At 45.9% G+C, this 14,162-nt stretch overlaps 1 protein-coding gene across 1 annotated transcript in view; it reads left to right on the top strand.

The window, feature by feature from the left end:
- ATP1B3 (ATPase Na+/K+ transporting subunit beta 3) overlaps window positions 1–12,074 on the top strand; it is a gene marked incomplete at both ends in the record, with an annotated part of 33,376 nt that extends 21,302 nt beyond the window's left edge. The window contains 4 exons of the mRNA XM_080696237.1: window positions 1,659–1,843; window positions 5,998–6,048; window positions 10,233–10,319; window positions 11,904–12,074. Of these exons, the coding sequence (XP_080552363.1) occupies window positions 1,659–1,843; window positions 5,998–6,048; window positions 10,233–10,319; window positions 11,904–12,074 (494 nt within the window). The remainder of the gene's footprint in view (window positions 1–1,658; window positions 1,844–5,997; window positions 6,049–10,232; window positions 10,320–11,903) is intronic.
- Window positions 12,075–14,162: the final 2,088 nt, after the last annotated feature.

Genomic DNA, 14,162 nt, shown 5'->3' with positions numbered 1-14,162 from the left:
ATGCTGGTACGTGCCTCTAATTTCAGTACTTGGGAGGCTGAGACAGGATTGCAGATTTAAGACCAGCTGCAGCAACTTTATGACACTCTCAGCAACCTAGCAAAACAAAAATAAAATAGGGCTGGGAGTATGATTTGGAGGTAGAATGCCCCTGGGGTCAATCCCTAGTACCAAAAAAGTACATATGACTGGGGGTAAGAACATAGACGTAGCATGTGTGAAATCCTGGTTTCAATCCTGGCACCCCCTTCCAGATAAATCAGTAGTTCTCACAGTAACTTAATTTTTTATATGATATGACCAAAAATAAAGTTTGACAGCAAATTACCTTTGAGGTAAAAAGATCTCCACCTTCTTTAAAAAGCATTTCCTTTAAGATCCTGGCTTTAGGTTTAGTTGAAGTCTTTTAAGGTGGTCTTATGTGCTGCTTACATCCACGCACCAGTAGTTAGAAGTAAGGCCTGTCACACCAAAGATCAGTCTCTCTCACGAGGGCCTGGGCCACCTTGGACTTTGAGTGGCTTGCCGTGCCTGTCCGCGTGCCTGGGCAGAGCAGATACCGTCCTGCGTTCTCTTTCTCCTCCTTTCCTTCCTATTTCCAAGTCCTAACCATTGTTCCTCTTTATACTTTGTGTCTAAGGGGCACGCCTGGGGATTAAAACCAGGGCATGCTACCTCTGGGCTGTACCCCTGGCCCCATTTTTATTTTTTGTGTTGAAACAATGCTTCACTTAATTGCTAAAGCTGGTCTGGAACTTGAGATCCTCCTGTCTCAGCCTCCCAAGTACTGGGATGTGTGTGCTACCACACTTGGCTTACTTTAGAATCCATCTGGCAGCATTTTTCTTTTTAACTAAAACTCACTTCTTTTTTTTTTTTTTTTTTTTTTTTTTTTTTTTTTTGGTGGTACTGGGGTTCCTGGAAGCCCTTCTACCTCCGGGCTACACTCCCAGACCTATTTTTCCATTTTTATTTGGAAACAGGGTCTCCTAAGCCAGCACGCGCGGCTGGCTTCGAACCTGCGCGATCCTCCTGTCTCTGCCTCCCAAGCGCGGGGATTACAAGCGTGTGCCACCACGCCCGGCTAAAACTCACTTCTAAGCTAATATCTTCTGCCTGGGCTGCTATTAATAGTCTTCTGTCTACAGTTTCCAGGGTTCTTTTATTTTGCCTTCTGGATGGTCCCCATATTACCGTCAGACGTGGCATAACTATTTTCATACCATAAATATGATGGTGCCGTCTTTACCACTTTCTCTGACCCAGAACTATTTTATTTGGAAACAAGGTCTAAGTTGCTGAGAGCCTCACTCAGTAGCTGAGGCTGGCTTTGAACCTGCGCAATCCTCTGTCTCACCTTCCCAAGAACTGGGACTGCAGGCCAGCACCACCACCACCACGCCCGGCTGCCTTTTCATATTCCTGCCATTGTATTTTTTGAGTCAGGCACATAAAAGGCTTCCAGTATACCTGAGGGTGACACGGAATGCAGTAAACCAGAAAATACTAGATTCTTATTAGAAGGTCAGACCTAACATTCTTTCCCTCATGTTACCTGGTAATTAACTTTGCTGTTTGTCTTACGTCCCAGGGATGATGTGTTCCAGGTCGTGTTTACTCTTTTGTGGCCTGATCCAGCACATATGTTTCCTTTTTAGCATATTCTGAAGGAGAACAGAAGAATCTCACAGACTGCCCTGATGGGTCATTAACGGAGCAGAAGGGCCCAGTCTACGTTGCTTGTCGGTTTCCTCTTTTCTTACTTCAGAACTGCAGTGGTCTGTATGACCCTGAGTTTGGCTATTCCAAAGGACAACCTTGTGTTCTTGTGAAGATGAACAGAGTACGTACGTATGTTGCCTCTGCTGCTGCTGATGTCTGACATCCAGTTAAGAAGCTGGCGACGCTGTGGGTCATTTTGTCTGCATCAGTACCTCCTTAGTAACTGTTATCTCATCGAGGGCAGCTTGCTTAAAAGGCTAGATGTGTGGACACTGCCCTTGTGTCGCGAAGTGACGCCTATTCTGGTGTCTCGCTGCTCTTTAATACTGTGCTGCAAGCTAGGCATGGGGGTGCACACCTGGGGAATCTGACACAGGAGGAGCGCAGGTTCGAGGCCAGCTCAGCAATTTAGCACAACCCAGTTTCAGAATAAAATGAGAGGCCTGCGGGTATAGCTTGGAGGTGAATGAATGGATGAATGTTGGGCTGTGGAGTTATTTTTGGTGGCCTTTCTAAGTCTCCCTTGAAGGGTAACATCATCCCTGGTCAGGAAAGGGCAGTTTCTTAAGTGTAGGTATAGGCTTCTCAAAAAAAGAGTTTATGTGTCACTGAAGTCACCACTGGTAAGCACAGTGCTAGTAAAAGTAGAACGTGAGTATCTATTTCTTTTTTTAAATTTTTTTGCAGTACTGCGGATGGATCCCAGGGGCATTCTACCTCCAAGCTGTACCCCCAGCACTATTTCCTATTTTTTATTCTTCATTTTAAAATAGGGTCTCACTAAGTAGCTGAGGCTGTCCAAGAACTCATCCTCCTGTCTCAGCCTCCCAGATGCTGGGATTACAAGCATGTGCCACCATGCCCGGCTAGAACCTGGGTATCTTCTCGAGTTGTCTTTGCCATGTAATACAATGCCCGCAGGGAGGACCAGCTGGATTTCATAGTGCCCAGACGGACTCGAGGTCCCCAGCCTCTCCCAGCGTCCCTTTGAGAGACCGCGGACAATGACAGTTTTCAGTTGTCCCATCACACTCTAGACAGCCCAGAAACAATGCTGACAACATAGTAGATAAGTCATTTGTGGAATGTTTCAGCAGGACATAATTAAGAATTAATGTTAGCTGGGCGGGGCGTGGTGGCGCATGCTTGTAATCCTAGCATGTGGGGGGCTGAGACAGGAGAATTGAGGTTCGAGGACAGCCTCAGCTACTTAGTGAGGCTCTCTGCAACGCAGTGAGACCCCGTTCCAAAATAAAGAATAAAAGTAGAATCCCTCTGGGTTCTAGCCCCAGTACTGGGGGAAAAAAAAAAAGGCTGGTGGTGTAGCTCAGAGGTAGGATGCTTCTGGTTTCAATCCCCAGCAACAAAACAAACCACACAAAGTATTAAGGTTAACAAAGTAAACCAAACGCAAAGTGAAACTTGATGATCTGCTTAAGCTATTTTATTCATCTTAGGAGATTTTTGTAATTCCAGCCTGTTACAAGTGTCCTTACAACATTTGAATAGCTGAAAATCTATTCCCAATACAAAGTCAAGAGGCAGAGTCCCTGTCCACAGGACCAGCTTTTTGAGGTTTTTTTTTGTTGTTGTTGTTGTTGTTGTTGTTGTTGTTGTTTGCAGTACTGGGGATGAAACCCAGGGGCTTTCTACATCCGGGCTACACTCCCAGACCCATTTTATATTTTATTTGGAAACCGGGTCTCGCTAAGTTGCTGAGAGCCTCACTGAGTAGTTGAGACTGGCCGCGAACCTGCGCAATCCTCCCGTCTCAGCCTCCCAAACGCAAGGATTACAAGCGTGCGCCCCCACGCCCAGGTCGAGTTTTTTTTTTTAATGCCCCTTCTGCATGTTGGGAATCTGGCGTGTGACAGGGCATGGCAGGACTGCATCACAGGATCAGCACCGACTGCGCATTTCCAGTGTAGCCGTTTTAGTTGTATAGGGTTTTTATTTGGTGGTATTGGGGTTCCTGGAAGCCCTTCCACCTCCGGGCTCCAGTCCCAGACCTATTTTCTATTTTTTTATTTGGAAACAGGGTCTCTCAGGCCAGTGAGGCTGGCTTCGAACCTGCGCGATCCTCCTGTCTCTGCCTCCCAGGGGTTTTGGTTTTGGTTTTTGTTTTTTTGCGGTACTGGGGATGGAACCCAGGAGCATTTCTACCTCTGAGTTACACTCCCAGCCCTATTTTTTATTCTTTTTATTTTTTATTATTATTATTATTATTTTTTTTTTCTTTTGGTGGTACTGGGGTTCCTGGAAGCCCTTCTACCTCCAGGCTACACTCCCAGACCTACTTTTACATTTTTATTTGGAAACAGGGTCTCCTAAGCCAGCGCATGTGGCTGGCTTCAAACCTGCATGATCCTCCTGTCTCTGCCTCCCAAGCGTGGGGATTACAAGCGTGCGCCACCACACCCGGTTTTCTTTTATTTTTAAACATGGGGACTTGCAAAGAACCTCACTAAATAGTAGCTAGGCTGTCCTTGAACCACGATCCTCCTGTCTCAGCCTCCCAAATGCTGGGATTACAAGTGTGCGCCACCACGCCTTAGTTGTATAGTTCTAAAGTTTGCATGGGCGAGGCTAGTTGGACTTACTGTATAGGTTGCAACAGTACTTGTCTTTTGAGAGGAATATTTATTTTCCAAAGATTCTCATGTAAACTTAGAATGTTAAAAATCCTCTCACAAAAGAAATACCTGTTACCATTCAGAGATATGACAGCTACATTAATGAAAGTAGCCTCGTTTTACAGAACCAATAGTGCTGTGAGGGTCTTACAATAGAGTTCTTCCCAGTGTGTGCTTTTGTGGAACCAGATAACTGAAATATGGTGAAGTTCTGGGAGCCCTGTAGACACACGTTTTGGGGACCGTGGCCTAATCTAATAAAGAATAGTTTACTAGGGCGTGGAGTCGCACATGTGTGAGCCCAGCTGCTCAGAGCCTCAGGCAGAAGGATCACACGTTCTGGGCCACCTGGGCAATTTATTGAAACCCTATCTCAAAATAAAATGTAGGGTAGGGGAGCAGTTTTGGTTGGTTGGTTGGGGTTTTTTTGTTGTTGTTTTGGTGGTACTGGGGGTAGAACCCAGGGGCTTTTCTACCTCTGGGCTATACTCCCAGACCGGTTTTATATTTTATTTGGAAACACAGTCTCACTAAGTTGCTGAGGCTGGCTTGGAACCTGTGTGATCCCAGTGTCTCAGCCTCCCAAGCGCAGGGATTACAAGCATGCACCACCACGCCTGTTGAGGGGAGTTTTGAAACTGGCTCGTTAGGTTGCTGAGAATCCCACTACATTGCCAAAGCTGTCCTTCAATCTGCAGTCCCCGTCTCAGCCTCCCAAGTACCAGGATTATAGTTACGCTCCACTATGCCCAGCTGCCCAGCGGTAAAGTGCTTACTTAGCATGTGTGAGGCCCTAGGTTTAACCCCCCCCCCCCCCGTACTTCAAAAAGAATAGTCTGTGCCAAGCATGGTGGCGCACATCTAGAATTTCAGTACTTGGGAGGCTGAGACAAGAGGATAGCAGGTCCACAGCCAGACTGTGAGGCCCTCTTTCAAAACAAAGACTATATGTAAAGCTGGGGTATAGCTCAGACATAGAATGCCCCTGGGTTCAATCCAGTGCCACCAAAATAAAACTGGAGTGGGTGTGACACACACTTGTCATTCCTGGACTTGGGATGATGAGACAGGAGGCAGGTTCAAGGCCAGCCTCAGAAACTTAGTGAGGCCCTCTGCAACTTAGTGAGATCCTATTTAAAAATAAAAATTAGGATTGGGGGCGTTATCCCCGGTATCACCAAGAAATAAAAATAGGGCTGGGGGTATAGCTCAGAGGTAGAATGCCCTGGGTTCATTCCATAGTAGCAAATAATAAGCAAGGAATAGTTTATTATATTCTGCCTCTGCAGTTATTTGCACTAAGGATTTTTGTTCCTTGCTTCTTGGGGAGCAGAGTGAGTGATTGTTTTAGTCAGCCCTTTGATAATTGACTTATTTCTCAATTGCTCCAGTACAGCAGTAAGACAATTTAGTTGGTAAGATTAGCATGTTGGGAAGTTCATTTTAATGTCCTAAAGTAAAATTAAGACAAGTGTAAAAGGGCTTATACACATCTCCTGAGTTACTCATCTCAGCTCCTCTGCCCCCAGCGGCAGCAGAGGAGGAGGAGAAGGCCTCTCACTTTCACACGATGTTTAAATTAATCAGTGTCAAAAATGGTTCTTTTTACAAGCAAAAATTAATCAGTGTCTCTCAATCCTAGATAATTGGATTAAAGCCTGAAGGAGAACCAAGGATAGACTGTACTTCAAAGGTTAGTATTAAAAAAATGAAACTTGGCCTCTGTTACAAAGTTTTGGTGTTTTCTTTTTTCTTTTTAACCCTAACCCTAAGATATATTTTAAAACACTCAGAGTAAGCTGGGTGTGGTGGCACAAGCTTGTAATCTCAGCATTCAGGAGGCTGAGATCGGAGATCAAGGTTCACAGCCTCAGCTACTTCCAACTCAGTGAGACAATGTTTCAAAAATAAAGTAAGACAAAAATTGGAGCTAGGGATGTAGCTTGGAGGCACAGTGCCCCTGGGTTCCATCCCCAGTACTGCCCCAAAATAATAATGATAATAAAATGCTCAGAGTAATGGTTCTTTTTCTTCCCTGTTGTATTCTGTAAGCCTTTTCTGATGCCATTTTAAAAATACCACCAAACTCTTTGGAAGTAGCTTTTCTTTCTCTTTCCTAATAGTAATAACATTGTATTTCATCAGTTGTAAGGTTTGTCTGGCTTATTAATACTGAATTTGGGAGGATAGTCGCAGCGTCTTACTCCGCGTCTTACTCCCGAATCCTTTTCCTTGCTCTGTATGCATGAATGAGTGTGCTCACCCTCTGTGCCGTCTGAGAGTTGCTGAACTCTAGTTCGTTTTTCCTGCAGGTCGAGACATCGTGTTCTCCCCATCCCCACTTTATTATTTTCTAGAGTGCTGTGCGGTTTTCATCTCATAACTTATTTTGTTTTCTCTCCATGCTGCAAATGCAACTAAGACAAATATGTAAAGGATGGGTAAGAGCTCTGAGGAGAAGTTAAGTTGTACACTTAATTCCATCGTTGTGGTCATCATCAGCATTCACCTCCAGTTGGTCGTCAGAGTGTTTTACCTAAAATGCTGCTTTGAAGTCACTTTTAAGGTTGTGAGGGAAAATCCACCTTTAATCATGGCTCGGTTTTCTTATGTGTCAGTAGCCACTTGCACACTAGTTCACCACCCTGGTCGTCCATCGGAATCCCAGGTGCTGATGCCGGGGGTCAGGGCCAACACTTGGAGGCACCTACATTAGTTATCTTTGTTTTTCTTGGTGCTGGGGATGGAACCCAGGGGCATTCTACGCCTGAGCAACACCCCCAACCCTATTTTTTTATTCTTATTTCGCTAGGTTGATGGAAGTGTTACTATTTGCTGAGACTGTCGAACCTGTGATCCTCCTGTCTCAGCCCCCTGAGTACTGGATAACAGGCGTGAGCCACCACGCCCAGCTTAGCGAATCCTTTGGCAGTTTTTTAGAGTATTTATTCACTGTTTAGAGGAGATTAAAAGACAGGGCAGTGTGGCTTCTCATCTGGATAGATATGTCTGTGTGACCATAGCACGCCACTTTACCTCCATATGCCAGTTGCTTCTGCAGGGACATTGGAGGAAATGCCAGAATCTCATTCCTGAGGCCCTGGGCTCCATCCCCAGCACCAAGAAAGAAAGAGGAGAGCCAGAATACCACTTAATAACTACACGCCATAGCTAAAGCCGAGCTTTTCATGATAAATGTTTCCTGAAGAGAAAAAAGCATTATGGCTGCCGGGCATTGTGGCGCACGCCTGTAATCCCGGCATTTGGGAGGCTGAGACAGCAGGATTGTGATTCACAGCCAGCCTCAGCTACTTAATGAGGCCCTTTGCAACTCAGTGGGACCCTATTTCAAAATAAAGAATAAAAAAGCAGGGCTGGGGTGAAGCTCAGAGGTAGAATGCCCCTGGGTTCCATCCCCACCCCAGTAAGAAGCATTATGGCGTATAGGATACATTGAGTGCAAGGCTCCGGCCAGGTGGAGCGCTCGCTTCCTCCCGCACGCTGCTTTGTCTTGGCTCCTGAGCAGACTCCATGGCTGAGCGGAATGGCGGGTCCTCTGCAGCCAGAGTGCTGAGAGGAAGCTTGGGGCTCTCGGCAGAGGCTTTAAGCTCTTACACTAGGGTTTAGTTTTTTGGTGTGTTTTTGTGGTGCTGAAGATTGAGCCCAGGGGTTCATTCTACCTCTCTGCTCCATCCCCAGCCCGATTTTTATTCTTTATTTTGAAACAGGGTCTCCCTAAGTCCTGGAGGGCTTCCCCAGTTGCTGAGGCTGTGTGAACCTGCGATCCTCCTGTCTCAGCCTTCCAGGTACAAGTGTGCACCACCATGCCCGGCTTCTAAGGTTTTAATTTTGTGAACCTTTGACCATTATAAACGATTCTGTGTGCTCTGCCCTTGAGGCTCTAAATTCATTTTTCTAGTCCAGCCTGGGTGGCACACTGGCTGGGGTTGTAGCCCAGAGGTAGATGCCCACTGAAAAAATAAAATAAGTGCATGTTTCTTCTTTCTGTTTATGTATCCTTTCCTTCTAGAATAGATGGTAATGAAATTCCCAGATGTAATTAGTAGAATTTCAGGTTTCTGCTTTGGAGCAAATGATTGGAATTCTGTTCTTTTGCTTTGAAGAGATGTGTGTAGTACATAAAATGATGAAATATGCAAGTTTTTGCCTTTTTTTTTTTTTTTTTTTTTTTTTTTTTTTTTTTTTTTTTTTTTGCGGGTCTCGGAATAGAACCCAGGGCCATTTGACCTCCAAGCTACACCCCCTGCCCTATTTTTTATTCTTTATTTTGAAACCGGGTCTCACTGAGTTGCAGAGGGCCTCACTAAGTAGCTGAGGCTGGCCGCGAACCGCGATCCTCGGGTCTCAGCCTCCCGGATGCTGGGATGACAAGCGTGCGCCTGCGCCCAGCTTCCTATTTAGTTTTGGGCTTTTGTTTTCCTCTTTGTTGCAGCCCGTCTTGGAGGCGCGGCCAGGACAGGTGGAAACATTGCTGTGTGTTCTGAATGCTGCTTTCTGTTAATTCCCGTCTCTCTCAAGTGTTTAAATTCCTTAGTTGATGTATCGATCTTTTATGTACTGCCTGTCTTTTGTGTTGTCTTCTTAAACCTAATCTACTTTCAATGTTTCTGAACAAGTTAAAGGTCCTGAAAATAGAGAATCATTGGTGACAGAATGAGCCATGTGACGTGGCCTTTCTTCAAGGATTTTGTATTTTAAAAAATTCAGAAAAATGCAGAAGACAGCCAGGCGTGGTGGCGCACACTTGTCATCCCAGCATCCGGGAGGCTGAGACAGGAGGATCGCGGTTTGCAGACAGCCTCGGCTACTTAGTGAGGCCCTCTGCAACTCAGTGAGGCCCTGTTTCAAAATAAAGAACAAAAAAATAGGGCTGGAGGTGTAGCTCAGAGGTTGAATGGCCCTGGGTTCCATCCCCAGTACCTCCAAAAAAAGAAAAAAAAAGTGCAGAAGGGAACAAAGCAAACACTATCCCACAATAGCCGCTGCTTTAGAATGTTTGGTGCATGCAGAGACTTCAGGGTCTTCACTGTGCTGGCTGCGAAAGAATCAACACATTAGTTCTTATAGCTTTATCTGGTCTCAGTGGGATTTAGTGACTGTGGAACATTCTGGTTAGTTGCTCATTGTTTCCAGTGAATACTTAGAAAATTAGAACACTTATACTTCACCATAAGTAGTTCATTCAGATATTTGAGTATTTCATAAAAGGTGTATTTTCACAAAAGTATAACGTAAGCTTAAGGAAAGCTCTCGTCACCCCTGGGTGACCTTAAACACTTGTCCTTAACCCTGTTCCCATCTGTAATTGATCCTGCCCCTGCAGGGTGGTTAGGTCTGAACCAGGTATATATAAGTTAAGTGTGTTTCTGGCAGGAAACGCACAGTAAACACCTTCCTCATGCGGGGAGTATCTGTGAACACAGCGTTACATATTGGAGTGAAAGAGATTCTAGAAAAGCACTTAGTGACAGGGTGTGTCGATGTAAGCCGTACTTGAGAGGCCGAGACAAACTCACAGGTTCCAGCCAGCCTCAGCAAATTTAGGCCCTATTTCAAAATTTAGAAAATAGGGCGTGGAGAGGAGCTGGGAAGTAGAACGCCCCTGGGTCTGATCCTTAGTACCAAAAGGCAGTTATTGCAGGAAAACATTAGCATGGCGGTTATTTTGGTCTTTGTGTTATATATTTACAATCCAGATGAGCAGTTCTCCTCAAAAGTACATTTATAATTCATGTAAAGGGAGCAGCGTTGTACTTTCCCTAAAGGGCTCATAATTGATAACTACTTTCATTGTAAACACATTTAAATAATTCTTTTTTGTGACCTAAAATGAGCCTCTTTTGTTTCCAATTCTAGGATGAGAAAACAGCAACTGTAGAAACTTACCCTAATCATGGAATTATAGACTTAAAATATTTTCCATATTATGGGAAAAAACTGCATGTAAGTATTTTGAAGTTCTTACGAGGCACTTAATGACTCCTTTGGAAAATTGAAACATTCGTATGGAATGTCACCCGTCTGGGGGCAGAGGGCAGGGGGCTGGGGGCAGGGGGCGGAGGGCTGGGGGCGGAGGGCTCAGGCCCTGTGTCATTTGTGTGATGCCTCTTGACTTTTCAAAACAAATGGAAAAGGCAAGTAGGGATAGTTTTGTGTCTACAATTCACAACCTAAAATCCAAGCAGACAAAGGATTATTAAACAACTCTTGAATAAGAAAGGAAATTTAAGCTGGACATGGTGGTGCATGCTTGTTTCCCAGGGGAGGGAGGCTGAGACAGGAGTATCACAGGTTCGCAGCCAGCCTCGGCTACTTAGTGAGGCCCTCTGCAACTTAGACCTTGTTTCAAAATAAAGAATAAAAAATAGGGATGGGGGTTATAACTCGGAGGTAGAAGGCCCCTGGGTTCAATCCCCAGTAACACCAAAAAAAAAAGAATGAAAGAAAGGAAATTTAAACCAAGATTATAGAATATCTGAGCTAGGCGTGGTAGTGCACGCTTGTAATCCCCGCACTTGGGAGGCTGAGACAGGAGGATTGCGCATATTTGAAGCCAGCCTCAGCTACTGAGTGAGGCTCTCAGCAACTAAGTGAGACCCTTTCCAATAAAGTATAAAATAGGTCTGGGAGTGTAGCCCAGACCTAGAAAGCCCCTGGGTTCCATCCCCAGTACACACACACACACACACACACACACACACACACACACACACACACAGTAGAAGGCTGAGACCGGAGAATCTTGGTTCGCGGACAGCCTCAGCTACTTAGGCCCTCTGCAAGTCACTGAGATCCGGTTTCAAAACAAAGAATAAAAAAGAGGGCAGGGGCTGTAGCTCGGAGGTCGAATGCCCCTGGGTTCCAACCCCAGACCTGCAAGCAAAAAAAAAAAATAGAGAATATCTAAATAATAATGAGGAAGCACAACATAATTGTCATCTATGGGATATATAATAAAGTAGTGCTTAAAGGAACATGTATAGTCTCAGACATTTTCATCAATTTCAGAAGAGTAAGCAAGGAGCTAGGTGTGGTGGTTCCGTACTCTAATCTCAGTACTTGGAAGCCAAGAAAGAAGGATCCCGGCCCTCAGCAACTTCGTGAGGCCCTGTTGCAAAACCAAAAGTAAAATAGCTGGGCGTGGTGGCGCACGCTTGTAATCCCCGCACTTGGGAGGCGGAGACAGGAGGATCGCGCAGGTTCGAAGCCAGCTGCGCTGGCTTAAGAGACCCTGTTTCCAAATAAAAATATAAAATAGGTCTGGGAGTGTAGCCCGGAGGTAGAAGAGTTTCCAGGAACCTTAGTACCACCAAAAAAAAAAAAAAAAAAAAGTAAAATAGGGATTGGGGCGGAGCTCGGAGGGCAGATGGCTCCTGGGTTGAGTCCCTGGTGCCACACTAATTTCTCAAGTAAGGAAAGAGGAGGTGAGTAGCAGGTCTGGTGAACAGATCTCATCTCCGTGCTGTGAGCGCTGGTGGCCATGGATGCGGCGGCCACAGACGAGGCTCGTGTGTTCCGCTCTCGCAGGTGGGGTACCGGCAGCCGTTGGTGGCCGCGCAGGTCACGTTCGCATCCAACAGCACCAAGAGAGAGGTGACGGTGGAGTGCAAGATCGACGGGTCGCCCAACCTGAAGAACCAGGACGACCGCGACAAGTTCTTGGGGCGAGTCGTGTTCAAGATCACAGCACGTGCGTAGTCTGAGTAGATTCTCCACAGAATAAATGTTGTGTTGTCTGTCCTCATTTGTGTCAGCTGGACCTGCCATTCTAGAGTTGTGAGGCCGCCTCGGGAAAGGTGGCGCGGTACAAGACGTGGTGACATCGTGGCGAGCTGCCAGGCCGCAGCGTCGAGTGTCCTCAAGTCACTGCCTGTTGCCTCTGCTGCCCTTGAACCGGGCGCCGTCGCCAGCCAGGGACCGGGACGCCCGCTCCGACGTGCAGAATGGGGGTCCCGTCCTCTCTGTGGTTTAATTGCCAAGTGTCTAAAGCTTCATGTGCTGTGCTGTGTAAATATTTTGTGGATATAACACTGGTTAACTCATTTTGATGCCAACCAAGTTTGGGGGATGAAATGGTACCTGGCCCATACCGAGTGACTATAACTGCAAGAAATGTGTGTGGAGAAGTTCTGTATATGAGGAGGAAACAAAATAAAAGTGTTCTGAAAGTTTTATCTCGGGTTTTTTGTAAAATTATTTTTTTACATGCTGAATTAGTCTGTGGATTTTGAGTGAGCACAAACTTTTTGTTGTAAACCATGTATAAATACTGACGGGGTTGTTATTAGCACCAGAACTAAGTCTACTAGAGATTAATGTATTTTAGACCATAGGTGAAAGAAATAGCATTTTTAGGTTAACCAGGATGAAATACACCTAATTTTTTATGGAAATAAATTCTTAAGTCTTAAATTGTACAATAGTTTGTGAAATATCTTGTTACTGCTTTTATTTTAGCAGACTGTGGACTCTTAATAAAAGATATAAATTGTGAAATATAAAAATTTGGAACTTATTTAAAGCCTGAAACTAAGAGTTCTACTGCACATTCTTTGGTTATTATGGAATAATCCGTCTTCGCCTTAGGTGAGTTCTTGGTGTGAGGTCATAACTGATCGGCTCTGGAGAGAGGTGTGCTTCCAGCATGATCTGTGGGTTTTTAAAAGCCTCGTTCTTCTCCTGTTGGAAAAAATGGCAAAGCAACATTCCTGGGCGGTCTGTGTTGCTGCAAGCCAGGACGGACGGCTGGGACGCTGCCCAGCTGGCTTGGGTCGGGCTGTCTGAAGAGCCCGAGGACGCGGGTGCCTCAGGCCTGGTGGGTCCAGCCCGTGCTCACACTTTGGCAGTGGGGCATTCAGCCCACAATTAATTTATTGTGGTACTGGGATGGAACCCAGGGGCTTTCTGCCACCAGGCTACACTCCCAGACCCATTCTATTCTCGATAAGTTGCCAAGAGCCTCACTAAGTACCTGAAGCCGGCTTTGAAAACCTGCATGGTCCTCCTGTCTCAGCTTCCCAAATGCTGGGATTACAAGTGTGCACCCCAACACCCGGCTATTTTTATTTTATTTTTATTTTCTTTGTGGTACTGGGGATAGAACCCAGGGGCATTCTACCTCCAAGCTACACCTCCGGCCCTATTTTTTATTCTTTGTTTTGAGACAGGGTCTCACTACGTTGCAAAGGGCCTCACTAGGGAGTAGCTAAGGCTGGCCACGAACCATGATTCTCCTGTCTCAGCTTCCCAAATGCTGGGAGTACAAGTGTGAGCTACCACGCCTCTCCCTGCCCTATTTTATACTGTGTGTGTGTGTGTGTGTGTGTGTGTGTGTGTGTGTGTGTGTGTGTGTGTGTGTGTGTGTGTGTTGTCTGGGGATGGAACCCAGGGGCCTTCTACCTTTGTGCTCACCTCCAGACCTATTTTATAATTTATTTGGAAACAGCCTCACTAAGCTGCTGAGGCTGGCTTCAAACCTGCGATCCTCCTGTCTCAGACTCCCAAGCCCTGGGATTACAAGCGTGCACCACCACGCCCGGTTTATACTTATTTTGAAACAGGGTCTTATTAGGTTGCTGAGGTTGGCTGCGAACCTGCGATCCCCCTGCCTCAGCCTCCCAAGTACTGGGATTACCCAGCTTCTTTGCAACTGAAGAAAATTTAAAGTGAGCCTCTTCTGGACTTTGTTTTTCTTCCTCAGGCTGCCTGTAGGAGTCTAAAGAAGAAGGCCGGGCCTGCAGAATGCCTGGTCTGCGCTGGCCCTGGGGGAGCAGCCCCCCGCCCCCC

This window comes from Muscardinus avellanarius, assembly GCF_963383645.1.
Source record: "Muscardinus avellanarius genome assembly, chromosome: 5".
NCBI classification, from domain to species: Eukaryota; Metazoa; Chordata; class Mammalia; order Rodentia; family Gliridae; genus Muscardinus; species Muscardinus avellanarius.
The sequence above is the reverse complement of the archived record's forward strand: the minus strand, read 5'-3'. Positions and strand labels throughout refer to the sequence as shown.